This window comes from Garra rufa, chromosome 2, assembly GCF_049309525.1.
Source record: "Garra rufa chromosome 2, GarRuf1.0, whole genome shotgun sequence".
Lineage (NCBI taxonomy): Eukaryota > Metazoa > Chordata > Actinopteri > Cypriniformes > Cyprinidae > Garra > Garra rufa.
Window position 1 is genome coordinate 39,760,951 of NC_133362.1, and position 26,373 is coordinate 39,787,323.

General features: G+C 35.9%; 1 protein-coding gene across 1 annotated transcript in view; it reads right to left on the reverse strand.

Moving 5' to 3' along the window:
- Window positions 1–7,302: 7,302 nt before the first annotated feature.
- The window catches only part of LOC141325947 (E3 ubiquitin-protein ligase parkin-like), a 63,744-nt gene continuing 44,673 nt past the window's right edge, over window positions 7,303–26,373 (reverse strand). Inside the window, exons 4-6 of the mRNA XM_073834666.1 lie at window positions 13,824–13,885; window positions 7,968–8,117; window positions 7,303–7,371 (exon numbers count right to left, since the gene is read on the reverse strand). Coding sequence (XP_073690767.1) covers window positions 7,303–7,371; window positions 7,968–8,117; window positions 13,824–13,885 — 281 coding nt within the window. The remainder of the gene's footprint in view (window positions 7,372–7,967; window positions 8,118–13,823; window positions 13,886–26,373) is intronic.

Consider the following 26,373-nt stretch of genomic DNA (forward strand, 5'->3'; position numbering starts at 1 on the left):
ATTTGTAGTAGATATATGTACAGAAATACAGAAATACCTAATGCAAAAGTTGCAATTACTACATAACAGATTTACAGAGAACATTTTCTCATAGATGTTGTGACTTATACATGCTGCACACGAACAAAGCATTGTGGGCACTGTGCTATAGGACGCTTTGATCTGTGCTCCAGCATTTATAAATGCAGTCAACTCTGTTTGCGAGTGTGTGTGTGTGTGTGTGTAGACTTAGACAGGATCTGACAGTGGCAGTCTGATGTGTGTTAAATAAGAACGTCAGAGTGAAACGCTGAAAGAGCTCTTAGAGAGAGAGACTTCTCTGATCATCTGCCAGACTGATCTCTCTCTCACACAAACACACGCTCACAGCCCTGACCCAAATGTACGGCTTCAAGGCAATAATAGCATCTTTCTGACACCTGGCTCACTGTCCCCAGCCCTCAGAACAGCTCTAAACACAGCGCCAGAGAAAGAACAGAACCACAGACACAATGACAGAACAGACAGATTGTACGGAACGGCTTCTCACTTCGCAAACCACCCATAAACATGCTGTTTTTCAAAAGCACGTTTCATCTAGTTACCTGACATTTACCACAATTAGGGCACAAAATAGGGCTTGCAACTTTGAAACGTGAAGTCAAGGTTTTGTTATTTTCCGACAAAGTTGAAAAGAGGAGTAAAAGATGATACTCAACCTCCAGAAAATATTGCTTGTCTACCACAAATTTGATTTAATTTAATTATTATTTTTTTAATTATATTTTTTAAAATAAACTAGACAAATTCACTATTTAATTTTAGACATTTTAAATAATTTCATATCTTTTCAGTTAATGAATGCATGTATATATTTATTTAATTTTACTTTCCTTTAAATTAGGAAATAATGCTAGATTCCTAGGGGAAACCACTGACACATGCACATTGACACTGCACATTTGCACATTTTATTTTTTATGTATTTTTTTATTATTATTATTACTATTTAAAATTAATACTATTTTCCTGGTATTTTCAGCATCATTACTCCAGTCTTCAGTGACAAATGATACCTCAGAAATGAAAATGTCGATTTGTTGCATTAAAGAAATACTTTATTAATATTTTTATCTTTATGAATATTTTTTCAGTTTTTTTTTAAAATATGTTAATACATTTTTAAATATTTTAAATAAATAAACAAACAAACAAAGCTTCTGAGTGGTATATTTAATTTAATTTAATTTAATTTAATTTAATTTAATTTAATTTAATTTAATTATTTTATTTTATTTTATTATCAAGTAAATGCATTTTATTTCTTTATTTCTTTATTAATTTTTAATGATAAAAGACTTATTTCAGTAAATAAATACAAATATTTATTTCAGAATTCTCACTGGTATTTAATTATTTTTTTTTTAAATATTTTTTTTACTGCTGGATTATCAAGTAAATACAGCCTTGGTGAGCATAAAATACTTATTTTTAAAAATATGAAAATAATAAAACAAAAAAACAAAACAAAAAAACAAAATAAAATACTGACTGGAATTTATTTTATTATATATATATATATATATATATATATATATATATATATATATATATATATATAAATAATTCCAGTATATAATAAATTCCATATATATATATATATATATATATATATATATATATATATATATATATATATATATATATAAAAATTATGTGAATGCATTTTATTTATTTATTTTATTTTATTTTAATAATATATTATTAAATAAATGCAGCCTTGGAGGGCATAAAAAGACTACTTTTAAAAATGAAAATACATACATACATACATACATACATGAATAAATAAATAAATAAATAAATAAAATCTTTATTTCAGATTTTATTTTATTTTACTTTATTATATCTTATTTTACTTCTGGATTATTAAGTAAATGCAGCCTTGGTGAGCATAAAAGACCTAAAAAATAGGGGAAATAAATAAGTAACTAAATGAATGAATGAATGAATAAATGCATACATACATACATAAAATAACTTTTTATTCCAGACTTCAGACTGGATTTTATTTTATTTTAATGATAAATTATCAAGTAAATGCAGCCTTGGTGAGCACAAAAGACTTATTTCAAATATGAAAATAAATAAATAAATAAATAAATAAATACATACATTTAGTTCACAGAAACAAATTGAGTGCACATACACACAAAAAGACAAAAAAGCAAGTAAAAATTTAATTAAATGTAAAATTCATAAGCAAAAAGACTGAAAATATTATTTTCTTGTAAAACATACTCCCATAATTTTTTTTTTATCTTCAACTTCAGAAAAAATAAAAATAAAAATCATACAGTTTTTCCAGTAACTCAATTACTACAGCATGGCACTTACATCACAATCGCAAAGGTTGCCAGATTTTTCTCTATCACTAGAGACCGGTGAGCTAATCTTGCTTCTCATGATGCTGAAAGCTTATAGTTTAACACATATTGTACACACTAACCACAGCAACAAACCCTCCTGAAATCATACATGCAAAAAAAAAAAAAAAAAAAACAGAAATTGCTCTATTGCCAGCGGCTTACAGCGAGATCAACTCTAGTATTCAACACACACTGCTGATACAGGGCCCCTAAACCCCCAAACAAAAGAGAGGAAGGCTGTATAAAATGGTAGAGGAGATATAGAGAGGGGATATATTGATTTTTCTGTAAGCGAAGTAGGACAGGTAGGTTGCGAGGTGTCCCTCAGGTCCAGAGCGTGTAAAAACTGCCCGCTTTTTTGTGTCTGTGTTTTTATGTGCCATCGTTGGTATATGTGTGTGTGCTGGTGCCAACGGTTCATTAACGCCAACTCCAATAAAGCCTTTATCTGGGGCTCACAGACGCGCTGCTGACCACGCCGTCACTGTCACTCTCTCACACTGCACTCAAACTGATACTGTAAAAGTCAGTATGGTTAGACGATAAGGGACGAGCTCTTGAAATTCACAACTTATGAACAAACACACAAATACACTCCACTAACAAGAGTGACGGATTATGAATCAAAGCTAAAAGTACACTGGTGCATAACCATTAGCCAATGTGATCTTATTATCAAAAACGCATCAGAAGACATTATAATATATACAGTGGTGTGAAAAAGTGTTGGCCCCTTCCTGATTTTTTATTTTTTTGCATGTTTGTCACACTTTAATGTTTCAGATCATCAAACTAATTTAAATATTAATCAATGATAACACAAGTAAACACAACATGCAGTTTTTAAATGAAGGGTTTTTTTTATAAAGGGAAAAAAATCCAAACCTACATGGCCCTGTGTGAAAAAGTGCTGAATCATAACTGTGGTTTATGGAGTTCAGTTTCTCTAGACACACCCAGGCCTGATTACTGCCACACCTGTTCACAATCAAGAAATCACTTAAATAAGACCTGCCTGACAAAGTGAAGTAGACCAAATGTTCCTCAAAAGCTACACAACATGTTGAGATCCAAAGATATTCAGGAACAAATGAGAAAGAAAGTAAGTGAGATCTATCAGTCTGGAAAAGGTTATAAAGCCATTTCTAAAGCTTTGGGACTCCAGCGAACCACAGTGAGAGCCGTTATCCACAAATGGCGAAAACATTGAACAGGAGTTGCCAGCCGACCAAAATTACCTCAAGAGCGCAGCGACGACTCATCCAAGAGGTCACAAAAGACCCCACAACAACATCTAAAGAACTGCAGGCCTCTCTTGCCTCAGTTAAGGTCAGTGTTCATGACTCCACCATGAGAAAGAGACTGGGCAAAAATGGCCTGCATTGCAGAGTTCCAAGACGAAAACCGCTGCTGAGCAAAAAGAACATAAAGGCTCGTCTCAGTTTTGCCAGAACACATCTTGATGATCCCCAAGACTTTTGGGAAAATACTCTGTGGACTGACGAGACAAAAGTTGAACTTTTTGGAAGTCGTGTGTCCCATTACATCTGGCGTAAAAGTAACACAGCATTTCAGAAGTCAAATATGGTGGTGGTGGTGGTGTGATGGTCTGGGGCTGTTTTGCTGCTTCTGGACCTGGAAGACTTGCTGTGATAAATGGAACTATGAATTCTGCTGTCTACCAAAAAATCCTGAAGGACAATGTCCGGCCATCTGTTTGTGACCTCAAGCTGAAGCGAACTTGGGTTCTGCAGCAGGATCCAAATGATCTAAAACACCAGCAAATCCACCTCTGAATGGCTGAAGAAAAACAAAATGAAGACTTTGGAGTGGCCTAGTCAAAGTCCTGACCTGAATCCTATTGAGATGCTGTGGCATGACCTTAAAAAGGCGGTTTACGCTCGAAAACCCTCCAATGTGGTTCAATTACAACAATTCTGCCAAGATGAGTGGGCCAAAATTCCTGCACAGCGCTGTAACAGACTCATTGCAAGTTATCGCAAACGCTTGATTGCAGTTGTTGCTGCTAAGGGTGGCCCAACCAGTTTAGGGGGCAAACTATTTTTCACACAGGGCCATGTGGGTTTGGATGTTGTTTTCCCTTCATAATAAAAAAAAAACTTAATTCAAAAACTGCATGTTTTGTTTACTTGTGTTATGTTTGATTAATATTTAAATTAGTTTGATGATCTGAATCATTAAAGTGTGACAAACATGCAAAAAAAAAAAAAAAAAAAAAATCAGGAAGGGGGCCAACACTTTTTCACACCACTGTAGCTTGTCCACCATAGACAACCTGGTCTCATGACAAAAACGTACCTCTGGGAACTTTTTCGCAAGACACAAAATACCATGTATGTTTCGTGACATATTCAATGTTCACTAAGTGGCACTAAAACAGTGTTCGTTTTTTTTCCCCCGATACAGATGAACGTACATATGGTACGTTTTATTTAACGTTGGTTTTGTTTGTGTCACTGCAGTTCTAACTTGAAATGTCCGCTGAGTCGCTCCATGATTTTTTAAAATAACGTACCATCTGCACTACATCTAAACCTACTCGATAATATGAACAAAAGCGAATGTAATGTTAAACGCAATCGCAAACATGCCGTGTTAGCTTGTTTTTCGATCTCTCATCTTTCAGCTCTTTCATCGTGAGTCGTGTTTTTTAAAGGATTTGTCCCCAAGGATTCCGCATACTAAGTAAATTTTTGTGCAGACTGAGCTACCGAGCAAGCTTGTTACATCTGTAAAGTGAAACATCTGGAGCTGTAATTATAACATGGTACAAAAACAATTACAAGTGCTCACTGTTTCACCATCTTTAGTGTTCATTTCTGTTGGAAACTGCAGTGATATGTACTTATTGGTATGTATGGAACGTCTTGGAAAAAAGTTACCACTGGTACATTTTCATCATGAGATCAGGTAGACCATAGATATGTATAGGTAGATCCCACATTCACAGATCGAATTTGACCATTCCAATATGGTGGCTATGTATAGCCATAGATATGTATAGGAAGATGCCACATTCGACCACTTTGGACACATTAAAGGGTCCACCATCTCAGAACAGTGTACATGTCGTCACTCACAATAAAAATCAATGAGTTACAATATGCTACAACATTGTGCAGCATTTAGTTGTAAAAGTTGCCTAAATTTGAATTCCTAAAGAAACTGGATAAACTTAAGGTGTGTTGGTTTGTGTTATGTATTAATACAGTTTAAGTCAAAAGTTTACACACACCTCGCAAAAATGATAATTACTTTACCAAAATTTACAGCTGTGTTTTTTTTTTTGTTTAGTGATAGTTGTTCATGAGTCCCTTGTTTGTCCTGAACAGTTTAACTGCCCGCTGCTCTTCAGAAAAATCCTTCAGGTCCAACAAATTCCAGTTTTTTTAAGCATTTTTGTGTATTTGAACCCTTTCTAACAATGACTGTATGATTTTGAGATCCATCTTTTCCCACTGAGGACAACTGAGGGACTCATATGTAACTATTACAGAAGGTTCAAACACTCACTGATGCTCCAGAAAGAAACACAATGCATTAAGATACATTAATTTTCTGTAGCTTCTAAAGGGCAGTACTAAATGAAAAAAAAAAAAAAAAAAAAAGAAAAAAAGAAAGATATTAAGACAAAATAAGAAAAATGTACATATCTTCATTCTTCTGTTCAAAAGTTTACCCCACCGGCTCTTAATGCATAATTTTTCCTTCTGAAGCATCAGTGAGTGTTTGAACCTTCTGTAATAGTTGCATATGAGTCCCTCAGTTGTCCTCCATGTAAAAAGATCTCAAAATCATACAGTTATTGTTGGAAAGGGTTTAAAATGCACAAAAATGCTGAAAAACCAAAGAATTTGTCAGAGCTGAAGTATTTTTCTGAAGAACAGTGAGCAGTTTAACAAAGAAATATGTCACTAAACTAAAAACATCAGGAATCAAGCGTATGTAAACTTTTTAACTCAAGTAAACTTAAGTAACTTTTAAATGCCTTGTTATCTAATGGCATCTAATGGTTTAGCAAAAGCATCTTCTGAAGTCTACCGCTACATTTGTGTTTATATTTCAAAATTCTGATTTCATTCTCAGAATTTCGAGATTATATCTCACATGTCTGATAAGAAAAATAAAATATTGGTTGCCAGATTAAGGGCATGCAACAGGAACAAGCACAACTGACAATAGAAGCTGATGAGCCTCACACTGTAAGTTGATGAGTTCATTTATCAGTGTTTTAGTATTCCTCTGGTCATAGAGCTTTTTAGATAGATGCTGAGGTTTTTTAGGTCAGGTAGAATCTGCCATCTATGACCCAGTTTGTTAGTGGCTTTCATGGTTGCAATATGCTGTTTTCCAGCAACTGGCAACCCTGGGTGTTGAAATATTTTGGGGTATACTGGCAGTGAGTGAAATCACACAGATCAAAACAAAAACAGACATTCTGACACAGAACCAAATGCCAAAGCCATAGCTTTGTTTTTCGGAGAAAGATAAAAAAAATACATACAGGACCTTTAAACAAAATATGAATTAACTGAATAAATTAAATACATCTTTGTCTAATGCCTAATTGTGTAATCTACAGCTCAAAACCACTGTCCATAGCTAAAACTATATCAATGTGATTGCATGGGATCTCATTAGCATACATAGGTACTGGTACATGAAGTGTAGCTTTGTTCATTTTTATATTTTATTTTTCTTTGAAAGTTTGTAAAATGCAGTTGCTTTGAGAAAAAGCATAAGTGTGACGGTGCTCTTGTTTTGCTTTGTTTTGAAATCTTGTTACTAAAACCCAGCTTTGTGTGAAACATACAAAACCAATGTAATTAATCAAATTAATTCTCTGGCAAATACATCTAGGTCTAATGGCCGTCTACAGTTCAAAACCACTGTCCGTGACAACAAAGGGCTTTCGGGCAGCACTCTGTGATGGATGCTGCACCTTTGACAGAGACAGACAGAAGCACAGATATGGGGTTTCGTCCCACTGGAATGATGATGTTTGTGTTTGCAAACATGCAATCAGTCAGCGCTAATGGCAGCTGAACTGCACCCTAATCTTTAATCGACTGGCTAATTAGAAAACATCATGCAAATTGTGTGGTAATTACATCTTAATCGTGCGTGATTGGATGAGTGGAGTATGCAAGCGATAGAGGGCAGGGAAGAAAAACAGTTGTCTCACACATGAATGCCATCCCAAACTGGGATATACTCGGTCAAAGGTTTGTAAAATTGCTGATGGTTGTCATGTCAGACTGTTACAAACCATTGTTTTATATAGGCTAGTCCATGCTTCTTAATTACATGCAACCCAACACATATTAAAGGTGAAGTGTGTAATTGCTGCACCACTAGTGACATAAAATGCAATAATAACAGAAATAATGGCTTTTCCGGTTGGTGGGGATACACAAACAAACAGAGTTTACCATTTCAGTGTTTTAAGAGTAACAGTGTTAATGCTATTTAAGGAAATTGACCTACAAATGGCTTACTGATAGCAGTCTCTGCACATTATAGTAAAAGCTGTCTTACCCCACAGCCGAGTCCATTCCCTAACTCACAGCAGACTCTCCTGCCTTCGTCCACAGGAAGAAGACCAGCACCACATCCTGGAGCGGGACACAGGACTCCTCCCATCTGAAGAACACACTCCTCCGCTGCATATTGCTGGTAGCGCTCATACTGGAAAACAGAGATGGACTGAGACTAAAAACAGCCTGGAAATGTTAAAAAGGGATAGCTGACCCAACACCTGCTCACCTTCATGTCGTTCCAAACCTGTATGACATTTCTCAAAATATCTTATTTTATGATCCACAGAAGAAAAAATGTCATACCATTTTAAAACAACATGCAAATGATGGCCGGATTTCTTTTATTTTCAGTCAGACTATCCCTTTTAGTGTGTTAAAGATTTTCACAAAAAGTCAAATCCAAGTTCAAACACTGAATAAGGATACAATTTTATATAAAGTAAGTAGGGATGAACCAATGTATCAGCCAATAAAAGCAATTATCTGCACTACTGGTCATCAGCCGATTGTTTAAAAACTGATGATGATTAGGGCCAATTATTTGTCACTCAAACTGTGGCGGAAAAGCATGTCAGACAGCAACTTGCATAATGAAAATGTTTCTTGTGTTGAAATTAGGGCTGTACAGGTTAAAGCAATAATAATACATTAAAGCAACATTGTTAAAGGGATAGTTCACCCACAAATAAAAATCACCCCAGGATTTTTTCACCCTTAAGCCATCCTAGGTGTATGTGACTTTGTTCTTTCAGACAAATACAATCGGATTTATATTAAAAAATGTCCTGGCTCTTCCAATGGCTGTTAAGATTTTGAAGTCCAATAAAGTGCATCCATCCATCATAAAAAGTACTCCACATGGCTCCGGGGGTTAATAAAGGCCTTCTGAAGTGAATTAATGCTTTTTTGTATGAAAAAAAAAAAAAATAAAAATCAATATTTAAAGCTATATAAACCATAATCTCTCTTTATTAACCCTCTGGAACATTGTGGAACACTTTTTATGATGGATGAATGCACTTTTCTGAAAGAAGAAAGTCATATACACCTAGAATGGCTTGAGGGTAAGTAAATCATGGGGTAATTTTCATTTTTGGATGAACTATCCCTTAAACACGGGTTCTATTTGAACTGTCTTTAGTTCAAGGCAAGGTTGCCAGGTCTGCAGTTTTCCCCTCACTGAACATTATTGTGATGCACCTCCAATCCAAATATTACAAAGAGCTTTGTGTTTTGTTACTTCTGATAAGAAACAAATCCTGTACATTTTCTGACAAAATTCAAACAATAAATGCAGTTTTAACGCTCTAAGGGTGTGTTCACACTTGTCATGTTTGGTTCGATTAAAACAAACTCTGGTGCGATTGCTCTGTTAGTACGTTTCATTTGGGTAAGTGTGAACGCTGCCAATCCAAAACCTGGTGCGCACCAAAAAAGCGGACCGAGACTGCTAAAAAGATTGGTCTCGGCCCTCTTCCAAACAAACTCTGGTGCGGTTCGAATTAAACATGAACGGGACACAGACCAAACACTTTTAAACGAACCAAAAACAGGAAGTAATGACAAGATGCGATGCTATGCAACAAGACTTCACGAAGGGAACAAGGGGTATATTATGGAGCAAATGTGGAGCAACGAGGAGGCAAAGTGTTTTTTATGAGCTCTTTGTGAGTTCACAGGTGGTAAAAATAAAATCATATGCACGCAACAGTCTAGCAGACTAGCCAAGCATTGCGTGTATTCGATTTAAAGCGGCGATCAGCAGACTGAACAGTGAATGGGTACTTGAATGTCATATACACCTGCAGCGCCGCTTTAAGTCGAATACACCTCTTCCTTTTGTTTGAAATGTTTGGTGAGTTCCGTCACGAAATATACGTCATTCAACCTGAAAAATCAGGTTGTAAACGTATCACTATGCCTTTAGGTTCGATATCTTTAGGTTTGCTGGCAAAAATGCCAGTATGAACGCTAGGCGGACCAGGACCAAATGTATAATTTCCCTTTTTGGTCTGGAACAAATAAACGACACAAACCAAACTACAAGTGCAAACACACCCTTAAATGTGGCAGGGAGTGTGAGACTCTTCCACTTTAATACAAGTTACAGTGTGAAATAAACATCAATGTACATTAGAAGGTGTGTTAAAAGATACACTACAACTTACTCAAATGTGTCATGCCTCATATAATCTTTCAACCGAAAGAAAAATGTCAAATAAACAGCTTGTGAACAATATGTCACTTCATGTTGCATTTACCTCAGGAAAATTATCCACTGTTTACAGTTCATTAGTTAGCTATAAAAACACTACAGGGAGTTTAATTACTGTTAATTACATATGTTTGAATAAATCTGTCATGAAGACAAGTTTATATGAAAACTACCTATGTGCAGTTGAGTTGGAAACAACGCTTTTCCTTGAGTGTGAATATTATATCTGAAAATAAACAGCATAGAATATAATTGTGTTGTTGTTCAATTTAACCTCCACTGTGTCAAATGAAAGGGTTCGTTGTATCCACCTTATTTTTCAATGCAGAAATACAGTATATGAACCAAAAAAGACTGATGTTTTTAAGACAATACTCAACACAGAACACAAAGGCAAACATTTTTTTCTGTAAGCCTTTCCATTTACAGTTTTCTCAACTGTTTTGGCACTTTTTTTTTAAACATTCCCTAAACTGTAAGTGCAATTGTCACAACTGTTTTCTGAAATATCAGAACTCTATTGCATGTCTGCAAAATGTAGTAATTCAGCCAAAACATTTCATTCATGCTTCAAAACCTAACTACTGTGTCAGTGGGCCAGTGCCCCCAAAATAAAAAGTGTTTTTGCCATTGTGTGAGCCACACTGGTCCGAATGTTTAGATGTTTTTTCATCATGGAAGTATTTGTTATATGCAAATTTCATTTCATTTTGTGTTATATGCCAATTTCATTTTGTTACATGCTACTTTTTTGTTGACAGACCTCTTTCTATACTATACAAGGTACAAAACGTATTGGGAAAAGTCAATACTGTAGCACACAAAAATAAAATGAACACTGTTATTTATACAGTACATTTCTTTTTGTAAAAATGTATTACATGTCAACTGAAAGTTCACCATTGCTTATTTTACACACTTTATTGTCCTCCCCAACACCACTGTCACTACACATATTCTTACACTGCTCTTTCACAACAAGGTGTTTTCAGTTTACACCTAACACATTTGTACAGATAAATGTACTGTACAAATATGATTGTATTTATATATTACTGCTGTAGCTGCTGCTGTTTAGGGTTGTGACGTTCTTCCTTGAAAAACGGTAGTGACTGTCCTGAGCAAACTCCTTATATATGCTTCCAAACTTGATTTATTGACAAGATTGTGATTCCCCTTTTCTATTACAATGGCAAGTAGGGTTGCAAAGAGGCAGAACATTTTTGGTAAATTTCAACAATTTTAGAAAGTTTCAGGAAATTTACCGGTTACTTTTCACCCCATTGCAACCCTAATGGCAAGTCATTTGCCAACTTATCAGACATTACAACCATTCCATGTTAGACATTTATGGAATAAACACACATGTCTGACACATTTTGATAACTGAATGGATCATGTTGTGAAGGTTTTGACAGTTTCAGTGAGAATCAACTTAATAAGCCATGTGCATTTAGCTATTGTGCAAATTGTACATAATTGTGCTTATCTGAACTTACCAATAGCTGATTATTCATAATGATATCTGCCGATACAGATAGTTTGATTTTCTCAAGGAAAATCTCTCCCAACTAATACAGTAAACTATCCACCTTATTTTCCTGTAAGAGCAGCCGTGGCCAGTTGTAAATTTATGCCTCGCTTTCGGTCTTATCCGTGTCCAGCTATTTTTATCTGTACTAAACAGCTCACTCTGCTGCTTGATATTGCAAACTGGTGTCTTACCATATTGTTTTAAAGTATTATCTTAATTTTGAGCACACTGGTTTGTAGTGCAAACAGTTTTACTGTTTACTGCACGTCGTTATTCTTCTTGTAATTTCCCTACAGTGGCTTATGAACCGGATGTCTCATGTATTACAAGCAAACAGCTTACAGTGGGGAAAATAATTATTTGATCCCCTGCTGATTTTGTACATTTGCCCACTGACAAAGAAATGATCAGTCTATAATTTTAATGGTAGGTTTATTTGAACAGTAAGAGACAGAATAATAAGAAAAAAAATCCAGAAAAACGCATTTCAAAAAAGTTGATTGATTTGCATTTTAATGAGTGAAATAGGTGACCGTTTCGCAAAACATGACTTGGTGGCAAAACCCTAGTTGGCAATCACAAAGGTCAGAAGTTTCTTGTAGTTGGCCACCAGGTTTGCACACATCTCAGGAGGGAATTTTGTCCCACTCCTCTTTGCAGATCCTCACCAAGTCATAAAGGTTCCATTCCAGCCTTGTGTAGGTCTACAATCTTGTCCCTGACAGCTCTTTGGTCTTGGCCATGGTGGAGAGTTTGGAATTTGATTGATTGATTGCTTCTGTGAACAGGTGTCTTTTATACAGGTAACAAGCTGAGATTAGGAGCACTCCTTTAAGAGAGTGCTCCTAATCTTAGCTTGTTACCTGTATAAAAGACATCTGGGAGCCAGAAATCTTGCTGATTGATATCTCATTAAAATGAAAATCAATTTATAACTTTTTGAAATGTGTTTTTCTGTATTTTTTGTTGTTATTCTCATAGATATATATACGTAGATACCCCATTGGACCGCTCCAAGCACGTAGATGCGTCCGCCATTTTGGAACGGTCCACTTGACGTCATTCACCATACTGTAGGTTCGCAGACCAACGGCTGTGCAGGACTGTGGCATTTCGAATATTCAGTGATTACTATGGTGATTTACTTAGATCTATGGGTGAATGACGTCGAGTGGACCGCAGCAAAATGGTGGATGGCTTACGTATAAAGGCCCATAGAAACAGTCGCTAATGAGGCATCTACGTATATATATCTATGGTTATTCTGTCCCTCACTGTTAAAATAAACCTACCATTCAAATTATAGACTGATAATTTCTTTATCACTGGGCAAATTTACAAAATCAGCAGGGGATCAAATAATTTTTTTCCCCAACTGTAGTAGAGTTCATACTTTAAGGAGGGATGAAAAAACCTCAGTTTTATTTGGAGGTCTAAAATATGCCATTTGTTGCACTTGCTGATATTTACATGGCCAAAAAGTAAGATAAAATTCTGAAATTCTGCTTGGAATGTAAACCCCACGATATAATAAACATCATAACAAATCTTTTTTTTTTTTTCACCTGATGATGTGACATTACATTTATATGCCAAATATATCAGTATAAAAATAACCCAGTGTGCATCCAGGGTAAATTTGGTTTTGACATCTGGCCCACAAGCTGACTGTCCCATCAGGACAAGAGAGAGTGAGGCAAACAAGATGCACACAGATGTCAGGAGAGGCCACTTGCCATAACAACATGTTCAGAAGCATAACGACAGAAACATCCCTAATGGTGCTTTGCTAAGGTGTCACATAACAGCTCCAATTGGTGTGAAAATTCAAAGACAAAAACTTAGGAGGTAACACGTTGAGAGGATTCCTTTCCGCACTGCAATTCCTTTCCCCACTGATGGCTGGTGTGACGGTACAGAGGAGAGGTTCGATGCGAGTGAAGGGTTTAGTGAATGGCATGGGGGAACAGCAGATGGGCCAATTAAGAGCCTCTCGCATGTGACGATCTGATAATCAGGATGAACTTGGATTTCTCATGAGCCGTGGTCAGGACAGGGAAGGTTGCTTAAGGTGTGTGTGTGCATGTGTGTAAGTCCAAACCTACCTGCTCATCTCCCAGGACTCGGAAATGATGAACCTCTTTGATGAGTGAATCAGGACAGCCGGCTGGAGACAAAGAAAGAAAAAAGAAAAAGTAATACAATACAGAGTTAGCATGGGCTGAAACAGTTGTCAAAAGGAGACAAGTAGTTCACCTTGAACTTATGCACTAAATGATCTTTTTAATGAAACATAAAAGCACATAACATTGGACCCCACTGACTTTCATTGCATGGACAAACGAGTGAGTAAAAAATTGTGTTAATTTCGTTAACTAAAACTGTTAATTGGCAAGCTTTTTTTTCCATGACTAAAATGAGACATTGACGAGATTACAAGAAGGTCAATAAATGATAACTGTGACTATACCAACATGCAATTTATTGACGATAAAAGGCTAAACTGAAACGTATTTAACATTTTTTACATTTTACCAAAATCTCTTTTTATTTTCATCAAAAAAAGGAGACAAAATATTATTGCAGGCTACTGTACACACCTCTAATATGTGAGCTATTATGTGTGCGGTTGCCAGATATCAAGGATTATTTTTTTTATATAGGTTTATTTTTTTGCCCTGTGTTTGCTTAATTTTTGCAATCTAGCAACATCTTCATTGCGGAAGCCCTGACTATGATCTGCAAATGCAAACGCTGTCATAAGCTCTCATAAACATTCTTAAATCCCATGGCTTGTGAGGTTATTTTGTTCACCTGATGATGTAAAACCCATACAAACTAGATTAATTTCCGTTCCTGGTTTAAATAGGTATATATGAATGCAATGTTTGCAAAAAATCTTTACTTTTGGTTGTGAAATGAGTGTAAAATCCCATCCTGCTCAATGTTATATCGTAAAATAGTATTGGTTTTTTGTCTAATTGGTGAAGTCTAACAAATACAGCTTTGTTATTCAGGTCAATGAAATGACACTAGTCGTTTTTTGGTCTAAATCTATTCATTTCTTCAAGAAGGCAATTGACAATGACATAAATACACCACTTGACATTTATAATTTCTGAACTGAAATTCATTTTTATTCATTGTTGTGGGCATGAAGTCAAAAATGTCAGGGTTATGTAAATTCCCTTATATCGTAATGAAGCAAAAAAGCCTCTTAAGCCATTAAAAGGATGAAAGCCCCAAAAATAAAATCTTATTAGGTAGTTTGGCATAATCTTTTATTATTATTGATTAGAAAAAAAGCAATGAAGCAGTTTTGTTAAAGTCAAAAACATGCATGGAGGACAAAAAACAACAACAGGAAACAATAGATAGAGTGGAACACTACAGACCTGCATGACAGTGTCAGGGTCAGGGTCAAAAAGTAAAAAAAAAAAAAAAAAAAATCTATCTGATCTGAGAAAAAAAAAAAAAAAAAAAAAAACTTAGGTAGGTTACTTTAGGCTGAATTAATTTTAATTAATTAATAAATAATATTGGGGGGGGGGGGGGGGAGTAATTTAAAACCTTAAAAATAATAGTTTAGATGTGCAAACTCACATGTATTCAAGTGATGAAGTAGATGTTTTTACATTTTATTTGATGGTTAAACCACATTTTCAGAATCATTAAACTGATCTCATGACGAATACGCATCTGTGGGAACTTTTTCGCAAGATGCAAAATGCGTACCAATAACGACATACATTTGAGGTCAAAAGTTTAAATACACCTTGCTGAATCTGCAAAATGTTAATTCTTTTAAAAGACCTTTACATAATAATTGTTGAATTTATAAAAATTACCCCGTTCAAAAGTTTACATACACTTGATTCTTAATACTGTGTTGTTACCTGAATGATCCACAGTTGTGCTTCTTCTTCTTATTATTTTTTTTGTTTAGTGATAATTGTTCATGAATCCCTTGTTTGTCCTAAACTGTTCAAATGCCTGCTTTTCTTCAAAAAAAAAAAACTTCAGGTCCCACAAATTCTTTGGTTTTTCAGCATTTTTTGTGTTTTTGAACCCTTTCCAACAATGACTGTATGATTTTGAGATCATCTTTTCACACTGAGGACAATAGAGGGACTCAAATGCAACTATTACAGAAGGTTCAAACACTCACTGATGCTCCAGAAAGAAACATGAAACATTAACAGCCGGGGAAGAAACTTTTTTTAATTTGAAGTAAAGGGGAAATTTAACTTATTTTGTCTTCTGGGAAACATCTTTTGTAGCTTCTGAAGGCCAGTACTAAATGAAAAAAATATTATATTTAGGCAACATAAGAAAAATGTACACATCTTCATTCTGTTCAAAAGTTTACACCACTGGCTCTTAATGCATTGTTTTTTCTTCTGGAGCATCAGTGAGAATTTGAACATTTTGTAGGTTCAGTTGTCCTCAGTGTGAAAAGATAGATCTTAAAATGAAACACCTCATTGTTGGAAAGGGTTCAAATACACAAAAATCCTGAAATTTTTTTTTTATTTGTGGGACCAAATGGATTTTTCTGAAGAAAAGTGGGCAGTTTAACTGTTCAGGACAAACAAGGGACTCATGAACAACTATCACTAAACAAAAAATACACAGCTCATTCAGGTAACAACACAGCAAAACATAGCTGGTGAAATTGGTTGACTTTACCTTAGACCTGGCAACTCTGCACCAGCATCCAAAGCACAACATATGCTGGTCATTTTAGCTGGGCGTTCCTCATCAAAATGCAACAGGAAATGCATATTTTATCATACATTACGCCCCATATCCCGTACCCGGGCATACACAAACGCTAATGAGCACTGCTTTTACAGGGAGGCCCACCACTTACGATGCCGACACGCACCCAACAGCCACCTCAGGGTCACGCTCTGAGAGGAGAGGCCTTTCATTTGAGCCGCGTAATCTCCAGGAGGAGAGGAGAAGCACCTTAATGGGGAACAGAGCCAAAGAGGTACATCGTATTCCAGCTCCGTGGAAACAACTTGCTGTTAAATCCACACAGAATAATTATGGACGGCAAATGAGTGAAGATGAATGTGCGTGAGCTTAGGCAGGGGCCCGACCCCGAAGTGGCAGTCCAATCCTCTCCTCTAACAAGCGTGGTGTAATGATGTGGTCCCTTTTGTGGGGAAACGTTTTGCTTTGGACCAAAGATTCCTGCTACACACCAATTATCCCTTAGGAGACTAATGACTACTCTAATCTGCATGTGATGGCACTCACACACACACACATCCTTGGACGTCTTCGTACACCTAAGTAGAGTGGAACTTTAAATCACAAAATGTGAACTGGAGTGATCTCTAAAGATGAATGTAGATATAAAGGAAGATAGCGGCTGAGTGCATGTAGTACAAAACAAGCTTATCAAATTGAAGAGAAGAAAATTCACATCACAGACGTTCTGCTCCCTGCCGATTTGCTTTTGTACGGATAGATAGAGAAAATATGCCAGCTGTCGGGGTTCATTTGAGACCATTAAGTAACAGCCACAAAAGACAGTGAATTTAACCCTGAATATCATTAATGTCAGTTAATTCTTGTAAAAAAAAAGCTAGTTTACCCCAAATTTCAGCATAAATTTCTCTCCTTAAGTTGTTTCAAACCCTTAAGACCTTTATTTATATTCAAAACACAAACAAAGATATTTTTAATTGAGTTTGAGAGATTTTTGTCTTTCCATTGAAGGTCCAAAATGTAAAAAAGTTCATAAAGACATTGTAAAAGTAATCCATATGAATTAAGTGACTTAACTCTTACTCTTAACTCTTAACTAAGTCTTTTAAAGAGACACAATCACTTTGGACAGATTTAATTTAGGTTAATTTTCATGCACACGAGCACATCAAATATGGTAATCGGAAGCACAAATGTGTGTCGAATTAAGGTATAGTTGTAAAATGAAAATTTGCAGAAAATGTACTTCATTCAAGATGTAGATGAGTTTGTTTGATTTTTTTTCCATTAGAACAGAGGAGAAATTTAGCATTAAATCACTTGCTCGCCAAAAAATCCTCTGCAGTGAATGGGTGCCGTCAGAATGAGAGTCCAAACAGCTGATAATAACATCACAATAATCCACAAGTAATCCACACCACTCCAGTCCATCAATTAACATCTTATGAAATGAAAAGCTGCAAGTTTGTAAGAAATAAGTCTATCGTTAAGACAATTTACCTTTGGTGGAGTCCTCTAATATTGCTTTCTCCAGTGAAAAAGTCATTTTGTCTGAATCCGGAGAGAAATTTGTACTATTTACTAAGTACTATTTATGAGCAAAAACTGTTCTAAACAAATATGTTGGTGGATTTAGATGTGGGAGGACAATAGGAGATATACTGTTTCTTTTTTTAATGGAAACTGAATTTGTTATAGTAATATTTTTATCAGCAGTTTGGACTCTTATTCTGATGGCACCCATTCACTGCAGAGGATCCATTGGTGAACAAGTGATATAATGCTAAATTTGTCCAAATTCATTCCAATAAAGAAACAAACTCATCTACATCTTGGATGGTCTGAGGGTGAGTAAATCTTAATTTTTGGTTGAACTATACCTTTAAAGGGTTAGTTCACCTAAAATTGAAAATTCTGTCTTTAATTACTTACTCTCATGTCTTTCCAAATCTGTAAGAGCTTTGTTCATCTTCATAATATAAATTAAGATATTTTTGATGAAATCCAAGAATGTCCATCTCTCTTAGTTCATTGTCTGTATATTTTGGTTCAAATAAGTAAGGCTAGGTAAAAAAATTGCAAGTCATCCTCTCGGTCGAAATATTCAGACATGTTTACGAAGATGTGCACAGTCTGGTCTCAGATTTCATTAACAAAAATATCTTAATTTGTGTTTTGAAGATTAACGAAAGTCTTACAGATTTGGAATGACATGAGGGTGAGTAATTAATGACAGAATTTTCATTTCTGGGTGAATTAAGCTTTTAATTTTCCAAATAGTATGTTAGCACCACAGTCCTACTGTAGTTTTGTTACACTGTCACCTGCTAGTGTGGAGTTATTTCCTCTTACACAGGCGCAGAATGCATGTGCTAGTTGTCCGGTCTTTGCGACATGTTCAAGCGTAACTTTTTTGCCCAGACATAACAACATTTTTGGCGAGGTGACAACACAGACAGCTTCTGGCACCACCGGTTCTTTGATGTCGCTTTGGTGAGTCACACCTTTAGTGGACTTTCTTTTAAGTTTCTCAGGTTTCATGAAATACATTGTTATTTGTGTTTTTGAACATGAAAGAAAGTCTTACAGGTTTGTAAGTAACTGATGCCAAAATTTTATTTTGTTGGGTGAACTATCCCAGGGTGATTTTGTGTTTCATCTTTCCCTTCCCTCAGTGAAGACTAAAAGTAAGAACAGTCTGGTAACACTTTATTTTAGGTCCAAATCTTACAATTACCTACCCAGATAGCAAACGTGCAAGATGTCTGTTAAAGATCTCTTGATTTGGAAAGCATCTGCTGTGTACAAACTTCTGGCAGATGTCTGTAAGATGTCAGTATTACATATATTCTAAACCATAAACATCTTAAAGACATCTAATAGATGTTTATTTGAAATCTGATTGGAAATATCCAATAGACGTATTGCAGATGAGCAAACTACGTCTTGCAGATGTAAATGCAAATTGACATCTCTGTGATGTATGTGTGCTTTAAGGGTAGTTGCTTCTTAGCATGAATATTACTAACATCCCAGATAGCACATGTACGCCTGCAAGATGTCTGTTAAAGATCTCTTGATCTGGAAAACATCTACTGTGTACAAACATCTGGCAGACGTCCGTTAGATGTCAGTTTTACATACATTCTAAATCATAAACATCTTAAAGACTATTTGAAATCTAATAAATGTCTATTTGATATCTGATAGGAAACATCTAAGTGACGTATTGCAGATGAGCAAACTACGTCTTGCAGATGTAAATGTAGACAAAAAATAGACGTCTCTGAGATTTACGTGTGCTATCAGGGTAGTTGCTTCTTAGCACGCATATTACTAACATCCCAGATAAAACACGTACGTCTGCAAGATGTCTTTTAAAGATCTCTTGATCTGGAAAGCATCTGCTGTGTACAGACATCTGGCAGATGTCAGTTTTACATACATTCTAAATCATAAACATCTTAAAGACATGTCTGTTTGACATCTGATATGAAATGTCCAATAGACGTATTGCAGATGAGCAAACTACATCTTGCAGATGTAAATGCAGACATCAAATAGACGTCTCCAAGATGTATGTGTGCTTTCAGGGATATTGGCTGTTTATTAGTACTTATAAAGCACATATTAATGCCTTATTCTGCTTATCCCTCATACCTAAACTTAGCAGCTACCTTACTAACTATTAAAATGTTTTCAGGGAAAACTTAGTTAATAGTGAATATGTGTTTCCTATTATTTATAGCCATATTGCATTTATTCCTTCATACTAAATGTCTCCAGTGTGATCAGCTAGATACAAGTGTCCACATATTAAACTAAAAATATTTCAACTTTGAAAAACTGGACAGAAAGTTGTTAAGGTCACACAGTAGCAACCTGTAGCAGCTGAAGTCTCGAGCGCACACACCGTCCTGCAGACTGCAGAATGCTAATGTTGCTAATCCTCCTCCAGGGCTGCTAGCGCAAACGCCGTCTCACTTTTCTTATGCAAATGGCAGCGGACGCACTAATCACACTGGACCTGCCTGGGGACTCGCAGGCTGCCAGCAAATATTAGAATTATAGAGGGAAAAAAGGCTCACATTTGTCTAAAAATAATTAAAGATAAAGACTACAGAGGGATGACATGTTGTTACCATGGCAATGAAGAAGTGTAGCATACTGAGAGGTGAACTTTTCAGGACAGACACACACACACATACAGAGAGACATATGGGAAGAGACTAGTTATAGCTCCTGTGGAGTTACCTAAGGTTGGAGCTGTGGCATAACTGTTAGCATGATGGGGATTTGCTGATCACACAGGTGATATGTTTACTATTCTAATCCCATACCCACTGTATCTGTGTAATTAAGAGGTGAGAGTTTTTTTTTCTATACAAGTTCATATCGAGTGAGTTACATTTTAGACACAATATTGCCTTTTTCTTCTTTCACCAATGAAAACAGTTCCAATCAAAGCTGTGTTTCGTTCCTGAATGAATCTGCTTTTAAACGAATCATTTGAGCCAATGATTCAATGATCCATTTGTAAATGCAGCCATTCACTTTTTTTCAAAATGAATCAGCCGTTTTGAAAATGAAACGTTTGAACATATGATTCAATGAATCGCTCTTTGAGACAGGGACTTGCCGCCACCTACTGGCTGTTTTAGTGTAATTTATTTATCCATAACCAATGGAAGCCCAATTTCCGCACCTAACAAAAAATAAAAAAAGGTTATTGTGACTTTTTATCTCACAATTCTTACTCCTTTTCCCAGAATTGCATGATACAAATGCACAATTCTGACTTTTTTTCTCCGATTTGCGTGATAAAAACTCACAGTTCTGACATTTTTCTCTCAGAACTGCATGATACAAATGTACAATTGCGAGTTATAGAGTCTGAATTGTGAGATATAAACTCACAATACTGACTTTTTTTCTCAGAATTGCATGATATGAACTCACAATACTGACTTTTTTCTCAGAATTGCGTGATATAAACTCACAATACTGACTTTTTTCACAGAATTGCGTGATATAAACGCACTATACTGACTATTTTCTCAGAATTGCATGATATAAACTCACAATTCAGACTTTTTTCCTTAAAATTGTGTGATATAAACTCGCAATTCTAACTTTTTTCTAAGAATTGCATGATATAAACAGGTGCGAGAAATAAAGTCAGATTTGTGTGATGTAAGCTTAATTGCGAGTTATAAAGTCTGAATTGTAAGATATAAACTCACAATTGCCAGTTATAAAGTCTGAATTGCAAGATATTGAGAGACTGACTTTCTGACTTTTTTTCCTTAGAATTATGTTATTTAAACTCGCAATTCTGACTTTTTTTCTCAAAATTGTAACATAAACTCACAATTCTAACTTTTTTTCAGAATTGCATGATATAAACAAAAATAAGAGAAATACAGTCAGACATTAAGTAAAAATTGCGAGATATAAACTCACAATTCTTACTTTTTTCTGAGAATTGCGTGATATAAACCGGTAATCGCAAGTTATAAAGTCTGAATTGCGAGATATAAACTCACAATACTGACTTTTTTCCTCAGAATTGTGTGATATAAACTCACAACTGCAAGTTATTAAGTCTGAATTGTGAGGTATGAACTCACAATTTCTAATTTTCTTTGAACTGCGTGATATACACTTCTGACTTTTTTTCTCAGAATTGCGTGATACAAACACAATTCTGAGAAATAAACTCACAATTCTGACTCACAATCAGACTTGTGAGATATAAACTCACAACTGCAAGTTACAAAGTCAGAAGAGTTTATTTCTCAGAATTGCAAGTTTGTCTCTAGCAATTCTGACTTTATAACTATATGAGAATTGTGAGTCTATCATGCAATTCTGAGGAAAAAAAGTTTGATTTGCGAGTTTATATCTCACAATTCTGATAAAAAAGTCTGAGAAAAAAAAGTCAGAAATTGCAATAACCATTGTTTATCTTTTATTCAGTGGCGGAAATGGGTTTTCATATGAAACAGCATTCAGCAAAATATTGTTAAGTTTTTGTTATCAAGAAAAATCCCAGTAAATATCAAGAATAAAACTTTATCACTATTTTCTAACATTGTTTGCAAAACATCCGCAAAAATATTATATTCTATCGAAAGATAAGATACCAAAAAGATCAGTGTCAACTTAATAGCAAGTCAATATTTTCCAGGTAATCTTTTTTATACGTCTTTATAACTTAAAATATATTAGCTGGCTTTATATTTTAAAGGGAAGGTTCTTTGCAGGAGGGTCATTATATCTAGGATTTCTTGGCATTAATAAGTCTGCCAGTCAGCCAGAACTGCCACTGAATAAAAAGGTTTCTGACAGCCCTGCAAGAAAAGTTAGTGTACATAAAAAGAGAGGCTCTGGGAAATACTGAAGTACTGATCTAATGCTGGAGGCACCTGGCAAAAGCAGTTCTGTTAATGTTATACGGTACCATTCACCATTCAATACCATGGTCAACTCAGAATCATGCAGCACAGTAAGACCTAAAACGGCAAATGAAAGCTGAAGTGATATACCGCAATGAGGGGAAAAGTCACACAAGGAAACTAAGAAACTTCAATTGATTTTATTTTGTCATGCTGGAGGATCCGCCATCTGCCAGGCACAACTATGATAAAACGTCTGCCAAAGAAACAGCAAAAAAAGCCTTTACATCTCATGCTTGGCTGATCAATATCTGTTTAGCCTCCTGTGCAATTAAATTGATCAGTTGTGCTGTGTTGTACAATTCAATTTTACTTACAAAAGAAAATGTATTACAACATAATGAAATCAATACAGACACCCACTAATGACTGCCTTTGCCTCAAAACAGACATCTTTTGTTCGGCGTGTAAACGTGTGGTGTCATGACAATTTGAGTCGAAGTATAGAGCACTTCAAATCCTCCGAGCTCAAACGGTTTCTCCTGTGTACGGGCCGTTTGGGAGGGATCAAAAGATGCGGAGAAGAAGAGGACGATCAAAGTTTAACTCCCACCTTTCGTTTTGATCTGTACCAAAAGACCTCTGCGTGCCAAACGCTCGCTCACACAGAGTTACAAAGATGCCATCATAAGCCTGGCACGATTGTTAAAGCCTCATTTAGCTACTTCCATAGCTTAATTACTATTCGCAGTTTGCCGGCAGGGAGGCGGCTTAATGTATAGTGCCTCCCGCTGACTGACGCAGCTGTTTGAGTCATGCTCAAGAAATGTTTTAGGAAATGAAACCAGCGGGTCCACGGCAACTCTAAATTTAATCCAACCGCAGGGGTTAGTTAGCTGCTTAATGTGGATCTTATGGCTCCAGCACACTGCAATCCAGATAAAAAAGCTTGTGTTACAAATACAATTGCACTTCCCTCCACAGGAGATAATGAGCCTATGAATGTTTCAAACTTGACCATGGGTTTACCTTCTTTTGCATTTTGATATTAAAATGTAAGTTCAGGCAAAATTTTTATTAAAAATAAGTACAATTATTTACTCATCCTCTCGTTCTAAGCCTGTTTGACTTTCTTCTGTCAAACAATCTCAGTTTGTTACCTGTATGAAAGACACCTGAGAGCCAGAAGCAATCAATCAGATTCCAAACTCTCCACCATGGCCAAGACCAAAGAGCTGTCCAAGGATGTCAGGGACAAAATTGTAGAGCTACACAAGGCTGGAATGGGCAACAAGACCATCGCCAAGCAGCTTGGTGAGAAAGTGACAACAGTTGGTGCGATTATTCGCAAATGGAAGAAACACAAAATAACTGTCAATCGGTCTGGGTCTCCATGCAAGATCTCACCTCGTGGAGTTTCAATGATCATGAGAACAGTGAGGAATCAGCCCAGAACTACACAATGATCTCAAGGGCAGCTGGGACCATAGTCAGCAAGAAAATAATTGGTAACACACCACGTCGTGAAAAACTGAGATCCTGCAGCGCCCGCAAGGTCCCCCTGCTCAAGAAAGCACATGTTCAGGCCCGTCCGAAGTTTGCCAATGAACATCTGAATGACTCAGAGGAGAACTGGGTGAAAGTGTTGTGGTCAAATGAGACCAAAATCGAGTTCTTTGGCATCAACACAACTGGCCGTGTTTTGAGAAGGAGGAATGCTGTCTATGACCCCAAGAACACCATCCCCACATCAAACATGGAGGTGGAAACATTATGCTTTGGGGTGTTTCTTCTGATAAGAGAACAGGACAACTGCACCGCGTCAAAGGGACGATGGACAGGGCCATGTACCTTCAAATCTTGGGTGAGAACCTTCTTCCCTCAGCCAGGGCATTGAAAATGGGTCCCAAAACAGACGGCCAAGGCAACAAATGAGTGGCTCAAGGAGAAGCATAATAAGGTGCTGGAGTGGCCTAGCCAGTGAGTGGCCTAGCCAGGGAGCTGAAGGTTCATGTTGCCAAACGTCAGCCTCGAAAACGTAATGAATTTTTGAGGATCTGCAAAGAGGAGTGGGACAAAATCCCTCCTGAGATGTTTGCAAACCTGGTGGCCAACTACAAGAAACGTCTGACCTCTGTGATTGCCAACAAGGGTTTTGCCTCCAAGTACTAAGTCATGTTTTGCGAAATGGTCAAATACTTATTTCACTCATTAAAATGCAAATCAATTTATAACTTTTTTGAAATGTGTTTTTCTGGATTTTTTTGTTGTCTCTAACTGTTCAAATAAACCTTCCATTAAAATTATAGACTGATAATTTTTTTAAATTAAGATTTGCTATATATACTGCTTTATCTGAGCATACTGCAACACATAAATGTGAATATGCAAATGAGATTTGAGAGATGATGAGTAAAGTGGGAGATTTTCATAATGACTTTAAGTCTACATGAAATCTAAATTGGCCCCATTTTCTTGTTTTAGTGCATGTTTCAGATCTGTCTTTTGTCTTCATAAATGTTTAATTAAAATAAAAACATGCTCTGGGATAGTTTAAAGAGATAATTCACCAAAAAATACCAATTCTGTCTTTAATTACTCCCCTCATAAAATTCCAAACCCACAAGACTTTCGTTCATCTTTAAAACACATATTAAGATATTTTTGATGAAATCCGAGAGCTTTCTGACCCTGCATAGACAGCAACGCAATACCACGTTCACGTTAGATCAACCAGACTAAGACCAAGTACAAAAACAACATTTCTGTCATCATTTACTCACCTTCATGTCATTTCAAATCTGTATGACTGACCTTTCGGCTGCAAAAATCAAAAGTAGACATGTTGAAGAATATTGTTAACTAAACAACACTGGAGCCTATTGACTTCTATTGTATGTGGGAAGAGGAAAAAACTTGTACATTTCTCAAAAGATCTTCTTTTGTGTTCCACAGAAGAAAGAAACTCATTCAGGTTTGAAATAACATGAGAATAACTGACAGTAGTTTAATTTTTTGGGTGAACAATGCCTTTAATACTATTCTGGTATGTAAAAGCCTACTTTTTATATTTTATTCTATTCTATAAGTCTCGTCTTACATATTTTTCTCTGCTGAATATCCTGTTTCACTCAGAATTTTGTCAGATTTAAAAATTCAGTGGGTTGTGAATGACATTTCACAGTGATGGTAAAGGCACAATATGTAAGTTTTTGTTTTTTTTTAATTCTTGTTTCCAAGAACGTTTAAATCCAAAGAAATAAGCAATTTTAACTAGTGTCCTGTCCCTTTGCATCACCTGCGAATGGCTTCATTTACCCTGTAAATAAAACCCTTATTTTATTTTGTAGAAAACATGGAAAACCAATGCGTCTTAAATATGTTATGCATTTTATTAGACAGGTGACAAACGCACAGAGTAGCTTTAATAGAACTTTCAACACACTCATATGTATCGAGAATGATAAAACAGTGCTACTTTATCCCACATACGCATGACCGGAATGAGCAGTAGAGGTAGACTGTAGCATAATAA